The sequence below is a fragment of the Salmo salar genome, chromosome ssa11, assembly GCF_905237065.1.
Source record: "Salmo salar chromosome ssa11, Ssal_v3.1, whole genome shotgun sequence".
Classification (NCBI taxonomy): Eukaryota; Metazoa; Chordata; class Actinopteri; order Salmoniformes; family Salmonidae; genus Salmo; species Salmo salar.
In genome coordinates, this window is record NC_059452.1 from 7,682,893 (window position 1) to 7,699,737 (window position 16,845).

A 16,845-nucleotide genomic window follows, 5' to 3' on the forward strand; every position below is an offset into this window, starting at 1 on the left:
TGTGGAGATCATCTTTTCACCTAATCTGCGTCTCACAAAGACACGGCGGTTGGAACCAAAAATCTCAAATTTGGACTCAGACCAAAGGACAGATTTCCACCAGTCTAATGTCTGTTACTTGAACCCTGTGAAGTATTTATTTGGGCTGGTAACTCTAATGAACTTATTCTCTGCAGCAGAGGTAACACTGGGTCTTCCTTTCCTGTGATGGTCCTCATGAAAGCCAGTTTCATCATAGCGCTTGATGGTTTTTGCGACTGCACTTGAAGAAACTTTGAAAGTTCTTGAAATGTTCCAGATTGGCTGACCTTCATGTCTTAAATTATTGCCTTTTTCTATTTGCTTATTTGAGCTGTTCTTGCCATAATATGGACTTAGCCCTATTTGGTAAAAAGACCATCTTCTGTATACCACAACAGATTGGCTCAAACGCATTATGAAGGAAAGAAATTCTACAAATTAACTTTTAACAAGGCACACCTCTTAATTGAAATGCATTCCAGGTGACTACCTCATGAAGCTGGTTGAGAGAATGCCAAGAGTGTGCAAAGCTGTCATCGAGGCAAAGGGTGGCTACTTTGAAGAATCTCAAATATAAAATATATTTTGATTTGTTTAACACTTTTTTTGATTGTGTTATTGCATAGTTTTGATTTTCTCTGTATTCTACAATGTAGAAAATCGTTTTTAAAAAATCAAGAAAAACCCTTGAATGAGTAGGTGTGTCCCAACTTTTGACTGGTACTGTAAGTATTCACACCCCTGAGTTGATACTTTGTAGAAGCAACTTTTGGTAGCAATTACAGCTGTGAGTCTTTCTGGGTAAGTCTATAACAGCGTTCCACACCTGGATTGTGTAACATTTTCCCATTTATTCTTTAAAAAAGTATTCAAGCTCTGTCAAATTGCTGTACAACCACTTTTAGGTCTTTCCATAGATTTTCAACTAGATTTAAGTCAAAACTGCAACTTTGCCCCTCGAACATTCACTCCTATCTTGATAAGCAACTCCAGAGTAGATTTAGCCTTGTGTTTTAGGTTATTGTCCTGCTGAAAGGTGAATTCATCTGTGTCTGGTAGAAAGCAGAATGAACCAGGTTTTCCTCTAAGATTTAGCCTTTGCTTAGCCTCATTCTGTTTATTTTTTATCCTGAAAAACTCTCCAGTCCTTAACTGTTACAAGCATACCCATAACATGATGCAGCCACCACTATGCTTGAAAAATACGGAGAATAATACTCTGTAATGTGATGTTATGCTTGGGGAAAATTCAATACTTTATATTCACGACAAAAAGTGAATTGCTTTGCCACATTTTTTGCAGTTTACTTTAGTGCCTTGTTGCAAATAGGATGCATGTTTTGGAATATGTTTTTCAATTAGGTTAGTATTGTGGAGTAACTACAATGTTGTCAGTGGTGAAGTAATACTTTAAAGTACTACTTAAGTCGTTTTTTGGGGTAGCTTTACTTTATATATTTTTGACTACTTTTACTTCACTACATTCCAAAATAAAATAATGTACTTTTTACTCCATACATTTTCCCTGACACCCAAAAGTACTTGTTATATTTTGACTGCTTAGCAGAACAGAAAATGGTCCAATTCATACACTTATCAAGAGAACATCCCTGGTCATCCCTACTGCCTCTGATTTGGCGGACTCACTAAACACAAATGCTTCGTTTGTAAATTATGTCTGAGTGTTTGTGTCCCTGGCTAGCCGTAAATAAATACAAATATAAAAAAAATTGGGCGGTCTGGTTTGCTTAATATAAGGAGTTTGAAATGATTCATACTTTTACTTTTGATACTTAAGTGTATTTAAAACCGAATACTTTTACTGACGTTAGTATTTTACTGGGTGACTTTTACTTTTTTAGTAGTCATTTTCTATTAAGGGATCTTTACTTTTACTCAAGTATGACAATTTGGGTACTTTTTCCACCACTGAATGTTGTTGATCCATCCTCAGTTTTCTCCTATCACAGCCATTAAACTCTGTAACTGTTTTAAAGTCACCATTGGCCTCATGGTGAAATCCCTGAGTGGTTTCCTTCCTCTCCGGCAACAGAATTGGGAAGGATGCCTGTATTTTTGTAGTGACTGGGTGAATTGATACGCCATCGAACGTGTAATTAATAACTTCACCATGCTCAGAGATATTCAATGAGTGTTGCTACATGCACACAATAATTTGATGATTAGATTAAAACGTTTACATGGTTTCCAAGAAGAACGATTTCCCTAATAATCCTTTTTACATGGACACATCAGAAATTAGGCTATGGCAGAAAATCGCCAATCAAAATAAAAGCTCTACCACATTGAATATGTTCATTTTGGGAAGCATATTTGATTCTGAGGTCGGACATATAAAGTTTATGTGAAAACTACTTCTAAGATGCATACATTCAGTTGTTCTGAACACACTTCAGTCGCGCTGAAGAGAGAGGCTCACTTGGCTGGCGCTTGCACATGTCCAGATCAAATACACTGCTGGAGAGCCAATTAAGGTATTTACATGTCCTAGTAATTCGAAAGATTGCTAAGAAATCTGGGTGTTTTAATCGGTGTATGCTCACTTTTTTTTAATTTTTGACCTTATGCCAATTGAAAATAAGCAGAGCAAGGTGTTTACATGAATATTGCATAATCTGCCTACTGCCATAATCAGTTTAATATCAAATTATTAGTGTGCATGTAAACTTACTCAATGTCTGCTTTTAAGATTTTACTCCTCTACCAATCGATTCCCTTCTTTGCGAGGCATTGGAAAACCTCCCTGGTCTTTGTGGTTGAATCTGTTTTGAAATTCACTGCTCGACTGAGGTACCTTGCAGATAATTGTATGTGTGGGGTACAGAGATTAGGTAGTTATTAAAAATGATTGTACACAGTGAGTTATTTGACTTGTTAAGAAAATCTGTACTCATTTGTAAAAATGTCTAAAAACATTATTCCCATTAGACATTATGAGGTATTGTGTGTTTTGTCACTGGCCTACAATCTCAATTTAATCACTTTTAAATTCAGGCTGTAACACAACAAAATGTGGAAAAAGTCAAGGGGTGTGAATACTTTCTAAAGGGAACTGTAGGTGATCATATCTCTCTAGGAGCTGATCCGTTGTCAGTATTGTGGAATAATTCCCAATGTTAAGGTAACATTTGAATGGAGAAAGCTGATCCGAGAGCAGTGCTGCATTTTTTTTTTTTTCATTCCTATCAGTATCGACACACTTTGAAAGTTCTCCCTACGTGGTGTTTTGAGAAATGCATATGAGTTATTTGGCATTATAGGAACGATGCATCGTTATAACACTCGTAAGCTTATGTTCCATCGCTATTGGGAAACCGGGTCCAGATCAGTATTCGTGTATCCAGTGTGGCTATATTAAACAGGTAACTGGTTACCAGGGGTGTATTCACTAGGAACCAAGCTGAACCTATCGGAAGCAAACAGAATGAAACAGGGCGGGACCTTCCTGAAATTGGCCAATAGTTGCAAAACGTTTTCCGTTTGGAGTAAATGGTGTCTGAAAAATGAAAACAACCCAGTATCGGCTGTGAATGTGACTGTCAGTCATGCAGGAATGTTGTCCATCTCTTTCTAATTTCTCCTGTGTTTCATCATGAACTCTGAAGGCTGTTCCCACTGTGTAAACAGATGCATGCACACACACACACGCACACGTGCGCACGCGCTCTTTCTCCTCTTTCCTATTGCTCTCATACCGTGCTGTCAGTCTTTTTCTCTCTTTCAGTGACATTTCTCTCTTTCAGTTACTTTCAATAAGCTTTATTGGCATGACAAGTCGTTATCTTATATTGCTAAAGAGAGAACCTAATTAAATCAATAATAGCAATGAAATTATAACACAGGGAAGCTATCGCTCATGTCTTTCTCTCTCTGTGTATATAATATGATGTAGCTCAGTTGGTAGAGCATGGCGCTTGCAACGCCAGGGTTCTGGGTTCGACTCCCACGGTGGCTCAGTATGTAAGTCGCTCTGTATAAGAGTGTCTGCTAAATTACAAAAATGTAAATGTACAGTATCTGTCTTTCTATCTCACGCTGTCTCTCTGTCTCTCTCTAGCCGGTCCAGAGACCCAGTGCTTTGCTCAGCCCTGCGGTCATGTTCGGAACAAGAAAGACCTGGGACCTTGGCCACGCCCCCTGTCTGCAGGAGCTCTGGAAGAAAGACGTCTCATTGGATGGTGAGTGGATTCTGTAGGCCAACCCCATTGGGCAGCAAGGGAGTCCCTCTGTTACAGGGGTGGGACTAAACCATTGTGACCACATTTTTGGGATGACAGTGAGGGTGGGAGGGGAGCGTGAGAGGGAATGGGAGAGGTGTGTGTGTGTGTGCTGCCTGTCTGACAGGACTCTTACTAAGTGTCGAGGAGTGTGACACATTCCCATGAGCTGTGCCTCTCAGCGAAACTGGGAGCGACAGGAAATACTGGAAAAGAGGAGAGGAAGAGAAGGCATTCCTTTATCTGACTGGAGAGGGGAAAAGAAGAGTGTATGCCAGCTGTCTGAGAAAGCAGTGAGGACTGAGTGTATGCCAGGCTTCCCTCTGTCTCTACCTCTCTCAGCTGAAGGAGTGCGTCTCTAGCAGGTACAGAGCTTAAAGCTGATCCCCCTGACGGCCACAGTCCAGGGGCCAGGAGAGCAAACACTGGACCTATTGTGTGTGTTCGTGTGTGTCCATCTGTCTGTGGGTGTACGTTTCTCTGCGCCAATGCTCTAGCAGGACTGCTCAAGGTGACGGCGGAGCAGCGCAACTGTGATTGTGCTAGTGCAGAAAAGAGAGCAGGAGAGTGACTGTCTGAGAAAGAAAGCTTTACACTGTCCCTATCGGAGAGGAGGAAGGTAGAGGAGGAGGAGAGGATGGTTATGTTTACCTGTCAGTCGTATAACACTTCGCAGTGTGTGTCCTAATGGTGTGTGAGTTTGTGTGTATGTATTGTACATTTTGTCTGTGCGTGTGTGACTCCGTTGTGGGACTTAATCTGCCGGGTCATCAGTCATCAATGCATGCTGTTTTTTTTATTTCTCCCAGCCTTACAGAGCTGCGAGTCAACCTGTGTGTCTCTGTATTAAACTGATTTGCGCACTGTGTACACGTGCAGTTTGTACACAATGTATTTGTAGACTGTGTGGGGGATACTTCAAGCACTACTTCCCTGAATATGTGTATTTTTCGTTGGTGTGTGTTTTTTCCTTAGTCTGTGATCCATTGTATGTATAAGGTGCTGTGTTCAGTTAAATTGCCCTCACGTGTGTATTAGAAAATGTCTAAACATGTCTGTTTGAGCATGTGTGTTAATATTGTAGGGTTGATTGTGTAGAATGGACCAAATGCAGTAGCACAGTGCACTGATTGTCCTCAGGTTGATAAGACTCTGGGCCCCCATACAGGTCCCCATACAAATACACACAAGCACACACGCAGGTAAACAGGCCTGTATGTATCACCTACTGAGGCCTGGGTTAGCACACTGCTTATCTAGCTGTGCTCGTTTCCATGGTACTGTCTGTGTGAACCTTGGAAGGTTGGGGAGTGAAAATAGGGGAGAGGCCCAGAATCACTCTTGGTTCAGGGGAGGGGAGAGGAGAGAATAATGGTTAGTAGAGTAGTGGGGGATAAAGGTAAGTGGGGAGAAGAGAGGGCCATAGACAATTACCTCTGACATGGGTAGAAATGGAGGTAGAGAGAGGGAAGGAAAGAGTGTGAGAAGATGGAAAAAGGTAGAGGGACAAAGAGGTATATAGACTGTTTTCTGACTCAAGTGAATACAGGATCAGCTCTGCCACAGTGGATAAGAAAACAACATAGTCAGCCCATTTGGCTCAGGCTTGCTTGTTTGTGTACAATATTTAACTGTGAGTGTATGTTTGTGTTTCCTAACTTTGTTTGTCCCTCCCGTGTGTCCGTAGCGAGCTCAGTGGACTTCTTGATGAGTGATGGTGAGGAGGACTGCTCCTTCCTGTCTTTACCCACAGCCGCTTTCCCACAACGTACCGCTCTGACCACTACTGACCAATTAGAAACCAGCCAGCACAATCACAACCAACAGCTACTCATACAGGTGAGATGAGTGTGCATACACACACACACACACACACACACACAACTAATTCTCAACTAACTAGGTCAATGTGGCTAGCGTATCGTTCATATTGGTGGGTGTTTTCCCAACATGGCACTTGTTTGTCCTGGTTTCACTGGCTAAACTGGTGGGGGGTTTCAGGTCAGTAAGAGCCTTGGGGAGTGGGACACAGTGGATTTATCAATCCGGTTTTAATGAGCTTCTAACACACACACCAATACATACATACAGTGGAAGTCGGAAGTTTACGTACACTTAGGTTGGAGTCATTAAAACTCGTTTTTCAACCACTCCACAAATTTCTTGTTAACAAACTATAGTTTTGGCAAGTCGGTTAGGACATCTACTTGTGCATGACACAAGTCATTTTTTCAACAATTGTTTACAGACAGATTATTTCACTTATAATTCACTTCATCACAATTCCATTGGGTCAGAAGTTTACTAAGACCAATTTGCGACCAAGCTTTAACTTCCTGACTGATGTCTTGAGATGTTGCTTCAATATATCCACATAATTTTCCTTCCTCATGCTGTTATCTATTTTGTGAAGTGCACCAGTCCCTCCTGCAGCAAAGCACCCCCACAACATGATGTTGCCACCCCCGTGCTTCACGGTTGGGAGGGTGTTCTTCGGCTTGCAAGCCTCCCCCTTTTTCCTCCGAACATAATGATGGTCATTATGGCCAAACAGTTCTATTTTTGTTTCATCAGACCAGGGGACATTTCTCCAAAAAGTACGATCTTTGTCCCCATGTGCAGTTGCAAACCGTAGTCTGGCTTTTTTTATGGTGGTTTTGGAGCAGTGGCTTCTTCCTTGCTGAGCGGCCTTTCAGGTTATGTCGATATAGGACTCGTTTTACTGTGGATATAGATACTTTTGCACTTTTCGCACCAAAGTTCTTTCATCTCTAAGAGAGAGAACACGTCTTCTTCCTGAGCAGTATGACAGCTGCGTGGTCCCATGGTGTTTATACTTGTGCACTATTGTTTGTACAGATGAACGTGGTACCTTCAGGCGTTTGGAAATTGCACCCAAGGATGAACCAGACTTGTGGAGGGCTACAATCTTTTTTCTGAGGTCTTGGCTTTTTTCTTTTGATTTTCCCATGATGTCAAGCAAAGAGGCACTGAGTTTGAAGGTAAGCCTTGAAGGCATCCACAGGTAAACCTCCAATTGACTCAAATGATGTCAATTAGCCTATCAGAAGCTTCTAAAGCCATGGCATTTTCTGGAATTTTCCAAGCTGTTTAAAGGCACAGTCAACTTAGTGTATGTAAACTTCTGACCCACTGGAATTGTGATACAGATAAGTAAAATAATCTGTCTGTAAACAATTGTTGGAAAATGTACTTGTCATGGACAAAGTAGATGTCCTAACCGACTTGCCAAAACTATAGTTGGTTAACAAGACATTTGTGGAGTGGTTGAAAAAAAAGGTTTAATGACTCCAACCTAAATGTATGTAAACTTCCGACTTCAACTGTACGTACATACACACAGCATAGCTGTCATTGCCCTGTACACTCTGTGTACTCTGCAGAACAGAAAATCCTGAGTGTCTGCATAGTATCCCTCCTGTGGTTTTATTTCATGTGTTCAGGATTGTGTTGCTTTGTCAGCATTTGGAATAACACAGGGTAGAGCACACACTGCTACAACAACACAGATCTTCGTTCCGGAGGCTGTAACAGACTGAACGTTGTATGTAGAAATGTCACAAATATAGCAGACCTCATTTTATCACATGACTAAGAGGCATGTCGTTCTACACAGCGCATTTCCATCGGAACGTTCCACATTGTTGTGCCCCACTGAGCACAGCACAGAGGGTATACTTCAAAGCAGGATCAATGAGTTAGCCAGCTGTCTTGGGTAAACATAAATAAGTACTGATTTTCTGGTTCATTAGGAAAGATAAACTAAGATGTGTTTTTGGTTGTTGGGTCAATCAGACATACCTATCTTTCTATAAAATAAAAAGTTATTTCAGAATATTTAGGCAAGTTAGCTGGCTAAGTCATTGATCTTGAGTTGTGGTATACCCCTAAAGTGTGGGTATTCTACACTGTTCTGCCCAGTGCCTCATGACAAGCATCCTAATCTGCCCCTGTGACTTGGATTTAGACTTGCGTTGACAGCCCCAGTGCTGTCATAAAGCTCACATCAGCACTTCATAAGATGACATTGGCGCCTCATAGCGACAGGTCTAATAGATTAAAGATGACAGTGCCGTTCCGTGCCTTTTGACGTGTGGCTTTTAGCCAGACACGTGCGAACTTACACGCGTACAAAAAGCTGCCTGTCTCTTCAACAAATCGTTGCATTTCCTCCATATTCCTCTTTCATTCATTATTGTGCGGTTTCTCCTTTATCTCATTGGCCATTTCTCGTTGTCTTCCTCCAGCCCTCTACACTTTTCATTGCTGTACATTCTCTCATCCCTCTCTCTTCCCCACATCCCACTTTCCTTCACAGAAGGTCACCTGGTCCTGTGCCTGGACATCTGCCTATGTAATGTCCACATTCGGTCTCTCTACAGTCTCTAGCTGTATCTGTCTCGTCTCATCTCCCTCTCTCTCTGTATGTAGTATTTTAGTTTCTTTAGTCTGATTTTGTGTGGTTGTAGGTGGTTTCAGTTGGTAGAGTAGCAGTTTCATCTCTGCATCTGAGTCTAATTGTATAGACCAGTGGTTTTCAAACCTTTTCTCGGGGACCCCATGCAGTTCAATGCATTTGCTCTATTCCAGAACTAGTACACAACTATTTATCAAACCCTTATTTAGGTGAGTTACACTCACTGGTCAGTTTATTAGGTACACCCATCTAGTAACGGGTCAGACCCACCTTTGCTTCCAGAACAGTCTGAATACTTCAGGGCATTGATTCTACAAGGTGTCAGAAATGTTCTACAGGGATTGCATCAGATAGCTCCTGCCGATTGGACAGCGGTACAGCCCGTTCCATCTCATCCCGAAGGTGCTCTATTGGGTTTGATCAGCAACAATGTTCAGATACGCCGTGTGGTTCAATCGTTGCACAGTTGGTATCAAGGGACATAACGTGTGCCTGGAAAGCATTCCCAGAACCAGTACACCACCGACAACAGGCAGGATGGGGCCAATGGACTCATGCTGCTTAGGCCAAATCCTGACTCTGCCATCAGCATGACGCAACAGGAACTAGGATTCGTTGGACCAGGAGCTGTTTTTCCGCTCCTCAATTGTCCAGTGTTGGTGATGGCGTGCCCACTGGAGCCGTTTCTTGTTTTTAGCGGATAGTAGTGGAACCTGGTGTGGTCGTCTGCTGCAATAGCCCATCCGTGACAAGTTGTGTGTTCCGAGATGCCTGTTCTGCACACCATTGTTGTACTGCACAGTTATTTGTCTGTTTTTAGGCCTGCCTGTTAGCTTGCACGATTCTTGCCGTTCTCCTCTGACCTCTCTCATCAACGAGCTGTTTTGGCCCACAGAACTGCCGCTGACTGGATGGTTTTCAGCAGCCGTTTCTGAGAGACTGGATCCGGGGCGCCTGGGACAGACGATCATACCACACTCCAAGTCGCTAAGGTCACTCGTTTTGCCCATTCTAACGTTCAGTCGAACAGTAACTGAACGCATGATGCCCGTCTGCCTGCTTTATATAGCAAGTCGCAGCCGCCTGACTCACTGTCTGTAGGAGCGATGCATTTTCATAAACTGGGTGCTGTACTTAATAAACTGTCAGGTGAGTGCAGATGAGCTAGTTCGGGGCTATAACAAAATTGTGAAATGTCTGGGGGTCCCAGAGGAGATGTTTGAAAACAACCGTATAGGGGTATATCCATATGAATTGAATCGCTTTTTGACAGCACCCCTTTTGATTTGAAAGAAACCTTCCATACATATTTGGCCGTTGTAGAAGTGCTCAGAAAGTGACTTTTTGGACCTGAATGCCAAAACATTCAAGAGATAAAGGTGTGCTCAAAGTTGACCCATTTTGCATACCCCACCATACCATGAGACATCCATGTCTTCATCACTGGAAAAGATAATCGGTTGAGATTTATGTCATTTAAAATCTTGCAAACAGGGTTGTCAAACTTTCATAATTTCTGGAAAATATACTGCTAAAAAAAATAAAGGGAACACTTAAACAACACATCCTAGATCTGAATGAAAGAAATAATCTTATGAAATACTTTTTTCTTTACATAGTTGAATGTGCTGACAACAAAATCACACAAAAATAATCAATGGAAATCCAATTTATCAACCCATAGAGGTCTGGATTTGGAGTCACACTCAAAATTAAAGTGGAAAACCACACTACAGGCTGATCCAACTTTGATGTAATGTCCTTAAAACAAGTCAAAATGAGGCTCAGTGTGTGTGGCCTCCACGTGCCTGTATGACCTCCCTACAATGCCTGGGCATGCTCCTGATGAGGTGGTGGATGGTCTCCTGAGGGATCTCCTCCCAGACCTGGACTAAAGCATCCGCCAACTCCTGGACAGTCTGTGGTGCAACGTGGTGTTGGTGGATGGAGCGAGACATGATGTCCCAGATGTGCTCAATTGGATTCAGGTCTGGGGAACGGGCGGGCCAGTCCATAGCATCAATGCCTTCCTCTTGCAGGAACTGCTGACACACTCCAGCCACATGAGGTCTAGCATTGTCTTGCATTAGGAGGAACCCAGGGCCAACCGCACCAGCATATGGTCTCACAAGGGGTCTGAGGATCTCATCTCGGTACCTAATGGCAGTCAGGCTACCTCTGACGAGCACATGGAGGGCTGTGCGGCGCCCCAAAGAAATGCCACCCCACACCATGACTGACCCACCGCCAAACCGGTCATGCTGGAGGATGTTGCAGGCAGCAGAACGTTCTCCACGGCGTCTCCAGACTGTCACGTCTGTCACATGCTCAGTGTGAACCTGCTTTCATCTGTGAAGAGCACAGGGCGCCAGTGGCGAATTTGCCAATCTTGGTGTTCTCTGGCAAATGCCAAACGTCCTGCACGGTGTTGGGCTGTAAGCACAACCCCCACCTGTGGACGTCGGGCCCTCATACCACCCTCATGGAGTCTGTTTCTGACCGTTTGAGCAGACACATGCACATTTGTGGCCTGCTGGAGGTCATTTTGCAGGGCTCTGGCAGTGCTCCTCCTGCTCCTCCTTGCACAAAGGCAGAGGTAGCGGTCCTGCTGCTGGGTTGTTGCCCTCCTACGGCCTCCTCCACGTCTCCTGATGTACTGGCCTGTCTCCTGGTAGCGCCTCCATGCTCTGGACACTACGCTGACAGACACAGCAAACCTTCTTGCCACAGCTCGCATTGATGTGCCATCCTGGATAAGCTGCACTACCTGAGCCACTTGTGTGGGTTGTAGACTCCGTCTCATGCTATCACTAGAGTGAAAGCACTGCCAGCATTCAAAAGTGAGCAAAACATCAGCCAGGAAGCATAGGAACTGAGAAGTGGTCTGTGGTTACCACCTGCAGAACCACTCCTTTATTGGGGGTGTCTTGCTAATTGCCTATAATTTCCACCTGTTGTCTATTCCATTTGCACAACAGCATGTGAAATTTATTGTCAATCAGTGTTGCTTCCTAAGTGGACAGTTTGATTTCACAGAAGTGTGATTGACTTGGAGTTACATTGTGTTGTTTAAGTGTTCCCTTTATTTTTTTGAGCAGTGTAGTTTTTTTTTATACACATTTTCATTTTATTTCCTTTCAAGTCAATTATCTAAAAATGTGTAAATCAAAAGGGACGCTGTCAAAAAGTGACTGCATTCAAATCGATTTACCTATAGACTGACTGGATAGGTCAGTTTTGATCAAACCTGTGAACATGGATGATGTTATAAACTGACCAATCCACCTTTACACCTCCTCGTTCCCTTGGAATTGTGACGTTATCGACCTGTCTGCCTTCTAACCTGTGACCTTTTGCCGTGTGTGTGCGTGTCTAGACACTGCAGGAGAAAGTGTGTGAGTTCCAGGCGCGTCTGCGACGCGAGGAAGCTTCCCGGTGTCTGCAGCTGCAGAGACCGCAGCAGAGTCACGAACAGAGTCTTCAGGAGAAGACTAACGTCATACACACTCTACAGGAGGAGCTGCACACAGCACTGCCCAACGGTGAGAGAGGAACGGGTAGTTGGGGGGAGGGGGGAGGGAGGAAGACTGACTGATACAGACTGACTGATACATCAATAATTACTGTGAAATGAATGACTCCGAATGGTCTCTTTACGGTGTGTCTGTCAAGATGGTGTTCCCAGTACTGACACAAACCAGCCTGTCAGCAAGAAGAGGGCTGTGTGTCACAGCTGTGACCCACTGTCAACACGCATTATCCACTGCTGTGGGGCTGGATGGCGTGTGTGTCTGTTTTTAAATTCTGTTTGTGTGTGTGTGTGTGTGTGTGTGTGTGTGTGTGTGTGTGTGTTTGCAGGTGTGAGGGCAGTGCAGAGGCTGGCTGAGCCACAGGAGCACAGCAACTGTCTCATTCAGGAAGGAGAGCAGCTCATCGCAGCGCTGCGCACACAGGTGGGGGAGCTGGAGGAGAAGCTGCTAGACCAGACCCAGGAGGTGGAGAGGCTGCGCTCGGGGGTGGTGAGTAGAATAGAGAGAGAGGGGAATGGAGGAAACTCGGGAGGAGAGAGACTGGTGAGGGATGGAAAAAGAGAATGAGGGCAGAGCCCAGCTGGCCTACATTCTTGGGAAAGCCTGGGAAAGACAAGCTCGAGATAATTGGCATATATTTTTCTTCCAGGTGTAAGATGTGCACCGTGACACACTTCTGCTTCACAGGCATTCTAAGGTGTTGCATGCGAGTGTGTGTAAGAGGGTGAGATGGGGAGGTGAGGGAGAGGGGGCAGATATTGAACAATAGTCAGAGAAAAAGTGCTTGTGCATTGCCCTGTGTGTGTGTGAATGTGTGTTAATTCCTCCCTGTGTATATTGATATCCCTCTGTGTGGTGCCTTTGTGAGTGTGACACTGACATGTGCCTGTTCCTCCTGTCCTGTAGGGGGCGACCGACCTGGAGAAGCACCTGGAGCTGCTGGTGGTCGAGAACGAGCGGCTGAAGCAGGAGCTGAAGGCATGCAAGACCTCACTGCTCCAGGAGGCTCCTCCACCGGCCTGCACAGCCACTGACTGCCCCCACAGCCAGGTACGGGTGGGCAGAATCAAGTGAGGGCAGAGGTTGTGAAAACCCATTATAGCTCTGTCAATTATAGCTCTGTTTGCGTGTAGGATACGGACACCCTGTGTGGGAAGGTATCTCGTTGGAAGAACCAGGCCAGAGAGCGGGAAGAGGCGGCGTTATAAGTGTGTGTGGTGTATTATAACTGTATGCTGTATAGGATGTGGAGTCTCTGCGTGAGGAGGTGTCTCGCTGGGAGAGCCAGACCAGACCGAGGCAGAGGAGGCTGGCTGAGTTGGAGCAGCAGGTCCTGGAGAAGGCCAGCCGGGTGGAGACGCTCAGCCGACAGCTGGAGGAGTCCAAGCGCCACGCGGGGGAGATGCAGAGGCAACTAGAGGAGTCTAAGTGTCAGCAGGGGGAGGTGGAGCAGCAGCTGAGCGTCCGGCTCAGAGACTGTGAGGAGGAGCTGGCCAGACAGGCCGCCCGGCCCCATCAGGTTAAGGTGAGGAATCGCAGAAACTGTCCCATTTCAAACACAACCCCTTGCTAGCTCCTATGTTACTTAATGGTCCCTCATAGATCTGAAATGATAGGATGGGTAAGCTATATGTTTGGTAGCTTACCACCTATCCAATGTTTTTGAGTTATATGAGAGCATATGCTGCTGAATTGTGTTCCCTGGTGATCTCACGATATCAATCTCTCTCTTCTGCTCCCCACCTTTCTTTCGTTCTCTCTCCTCCTACCTCTTCTATCTCGCTCTCTGTATTCTCTCTCCGTCCAGTATGTGACTGAGATAGTGGAGGTGGAGTCGTCAGGGTCTCAGCAGGCGGTAGCCGAGGCCCAGGCCAAGAGCGCCGCCCTGCAGGAGCAGCTATCACTGCAGAGACAGCTGCTCCGAGAGCTGGAGACACAGCTGCATGAGTCCCAGAGGACCAGCACCCAGCTCCGAGCTCAGGTATACACATAAGGAGATGCACATGTACACAGACGCGCACACACACAACCGTCTAACAACACGCACATGCTACTCTCACACACGCATAACCCTCTGTGCCCCTTCCTAATCCCATTAGCTCCTTCACCAGTTGGTCTTTATTATTTCTCAAGTTCTCCTCGTTCCTCCCCCTGGTACCAGCATTGATACAATCCAACTCACCCTTGTAGTAGATTGTGGCGGTACGGTCCTTCACAAAAACGCCCTTCCCTCCCAGTAGAGGTGACTGGTTCGACCCTTGTCCCATCCCCTCCCCTGTAGTGGCATGGGCCGTGTTAACCCCTCTCTCTTCGCTTCCGTTTGGTTTCAGCTGCGTGCGGACCGCGGCCGTATCTGCGGCCTGCTCTCCAAGGCCGTCGGAAGGGGCAATGGCGAGGTCATTTGCAGGTTGTCTAAGGTTGGCCCCCCCTTGATAGGAATCTCATAGTGCTTCCTGTTTTCTCACTACATCACTTCCTGTGTCTCAGGCACCCTGCTCCCCAAACTCTGCCCATCTGTGTGGTTTCAACCCCCACCAAAAACCTGTGCTGTAGTGACACACACAAACTTTACCCTAAATCTGTTCAAGGGTCCTCCACTCTTGTATTGGGGTGCAGTGTATGGTTGTTTTGGATGAGCTTTTAGCTGTAATGATAGTTGCATCACTGCCTGGTACGGCAACTGCTCGGCCTCCGACCGCAAGGCACTGCAGAGGGTAGTGCGTACGGCCCAGTACATCACTGGGGCCAAGCTTCCCGCCATCCAGGACCTCTATACCAGGCGGTGTCAGAGGAAGGCCCTAAAAATTGTCAAAGACTGTTCCCTCTGCTACCGCACATCAAGCAGTACCGGAGAGCCAAGTCTAGGTCCAAAAGGCTTCTTAACAGCTTCTACCCCCAAGCCATAAGACTCCTGAACAGCTAATCAAAGGGCTACCCAGACCCCTCTTTTATGCTGCTGCTACTCTGTGTTTATTATCTATCCATAGTCACTTTGACTCTACCTACATGTACATATTACCTCGACTAACCCATGCCTCCGCACATTGACTCTGTACCGGTACCCCCTGTATATAGCATCGCTATTGTTATTTTGCTGCTGCTGTTTAATTATTTGTTACTTTTATTTTCAATTTTTTACTTTAGTTTTTCTTAACTTCTTAAAGCATTGTTGGTTAAGGGCTTGTAAGCATTTCACTGAAAGGTCTACACCTGTTGTATTCGGCACATGTGACAAATACAATTTGATTTGATTCATGTGTCCTGTAGATGAGAAGAAGCAAACCCATGGTTTTGCTGGGAGCTAACTTTTAGTTAGTATTAGTTATAGGCTTCAGATTTTAGCAAAGATGTTAAGGGGAATTTGAAGCCCTTTGTTCAAATGCCCAGGTAGCTATTAGATCTGAGTTCCCGTGCTGTGTTAGCATTTATGCTAGCTTTTAGCTCCAGGTAGACCACTAAACACGCTCCAGTCCCCACCCAGACCAGTGTGGTGTGTTGGTACTGTCCCAAGAACTACTCCAGTCCCCATGTTTAACCTCTCTCTCTCTGTCCCCTGTAGATCCTGGTGTACGAGGGGGAGATGGAGCGGGCCCAGGGCCAGCTGGAGGCTGAAATGCAGAACCTGGAGGAAGAGAAGAACAGGGTGATCGAGGAGGCCTTCATCAGGGCCGAAAGTGAGATGAAGGCCGTGCATGAGAACCTGGCAGGTAAGCCGTACGTTTAGGACTATGCATTTTTTGTTGTATTTGCGAGTATGCACATCGCAGTTCCGGACGGTATTCATTAGGGCACACCGTAGCGAAACATTCTCCATCAAAAAAATTAAATGTGTTTCTTACTGGACAACTTGAGGTTTTATTCGATTTTGTTGTCCCTCCTAATGAATATGACCCAGGAATGTTTGAGTGCTCTGTTTTATTCACTGTTGTAACAAAATGTGTGTCCCTCCCCTGTTCCCAGGTGTGCGTATGAACCTTTTGACGCTTCAGCCAGCCCTGCGTACTCTCACCTGTGACTACAACTGTCTGAAGAGACAGGTTCAGGACTTCCCCTTCATGCTGGAGAAGGCCATGGCCGAGGCCAAGCAGGAGATCTGCCAGGTGATAGGCGAGGTGAGCAGTACCAACCAAGAGCTGCTGAGGAAGTACAAGAGAGAGATGAACCTGAGGAAGAAATGCCACAACGAGCTGGTGCGCCTCAAAGGTACGACCCCTTGACCGTGCATTCTGAGAGGTGTGTGTGTGTGTGATATCAGTCGTTCGTACTAGCTAGTGTATAGTGTGTACATACAGTAGATTCCACAGGTGCATCTGTGTACATAACGGATCCAATTCTGTTCAAAAGCAGTGGATTTTTGCATTTGTTGTCCCAAAACAGTATTGCAATGTGTCTCCTCTTGCCTTCACTTCCCAGGTAACATCAGGGTGTTCTGTCGGGTGCGGCCGGTGTGCCGGGGGGAGCATGATTCTGCCGAAAACATGGTCAGCTTTGACCCAGATGACGACGCCCTTCTCTACCTCTCCAACAAGGGCAAACTGATGACCTTTGAACTGGACAAGGTGTTCCACCCTCAGGCCACGCAGGAAGGGGTCAGTAGAAGGTCATGACTTGGAGTACA

General features: G+C 45.4%; 1 protein-coding gene across 12 annotated transcripts in view; it reads left to right on the top strand.

Annotated features, from left to right (window-relative positions):
* LOC106561914 (kinesin-like protein KIFC3) overlaps positions 1-16,845 on the top strand; it is a 67,146-nt gene that overhangs the window by 38,212 nt on the left and 12,089 nt on the right. For 8 of the 12 annotated variants that reach the window (XM_014126281.2, XM_014126274.2, XM_014126273.2 and 5 more), the window contains 12 exons: positions 4,100-4,220; positions 5,947-6,098; positions 8,599-8,634; positions 12,074-12,239; positions 12,556-12,716; positions 13,134-13,277; positions 13,471-13,752; positions 14,035-14,208; positions 14,558-14,644; positions 15,787-15,934; positions 16,188-16,430; positions 16,641-16,816. In XM_014126281.2, the coding sequence (XP_013981756.1) occupies positions 4,139-4,220; positions 5,947-6,098; positions 8,599-8,634; positions 12,074-12,239; positions 12,556-12,716; positions 13,134-13,277; positions 13,471-13,752; positions 14,035-14,208; positions 14,558-14,644; positions 15,787-15,934; positions 16,188-16,430; positions 16,641-16,816 (1,851 nt within the window). In that variant the 5' untranslated portion in view covers positions 4,100-4,138. Of the gene's footprint in view, positions 1-4,099; positions 4,221-4,326; positions 4,625-5,946; positions 6,099-8,598; positions 8,635-12,073; positions 12,240-12,555; positions 12,717-13,133; positions 13,278-13,470; positions 13,753-14,034; positions 14,209-14,557; positions 14,645-15,786; positions 15,935-16,187; positions 16,431-16,640; positions 16,817-16,845 lie in introns of those variants that run through there. The other 4 variants (XM_014126283.1, XM_014126275.2, XM_014126276.2 and 1 more) reach the window with 4 other exon arrangements.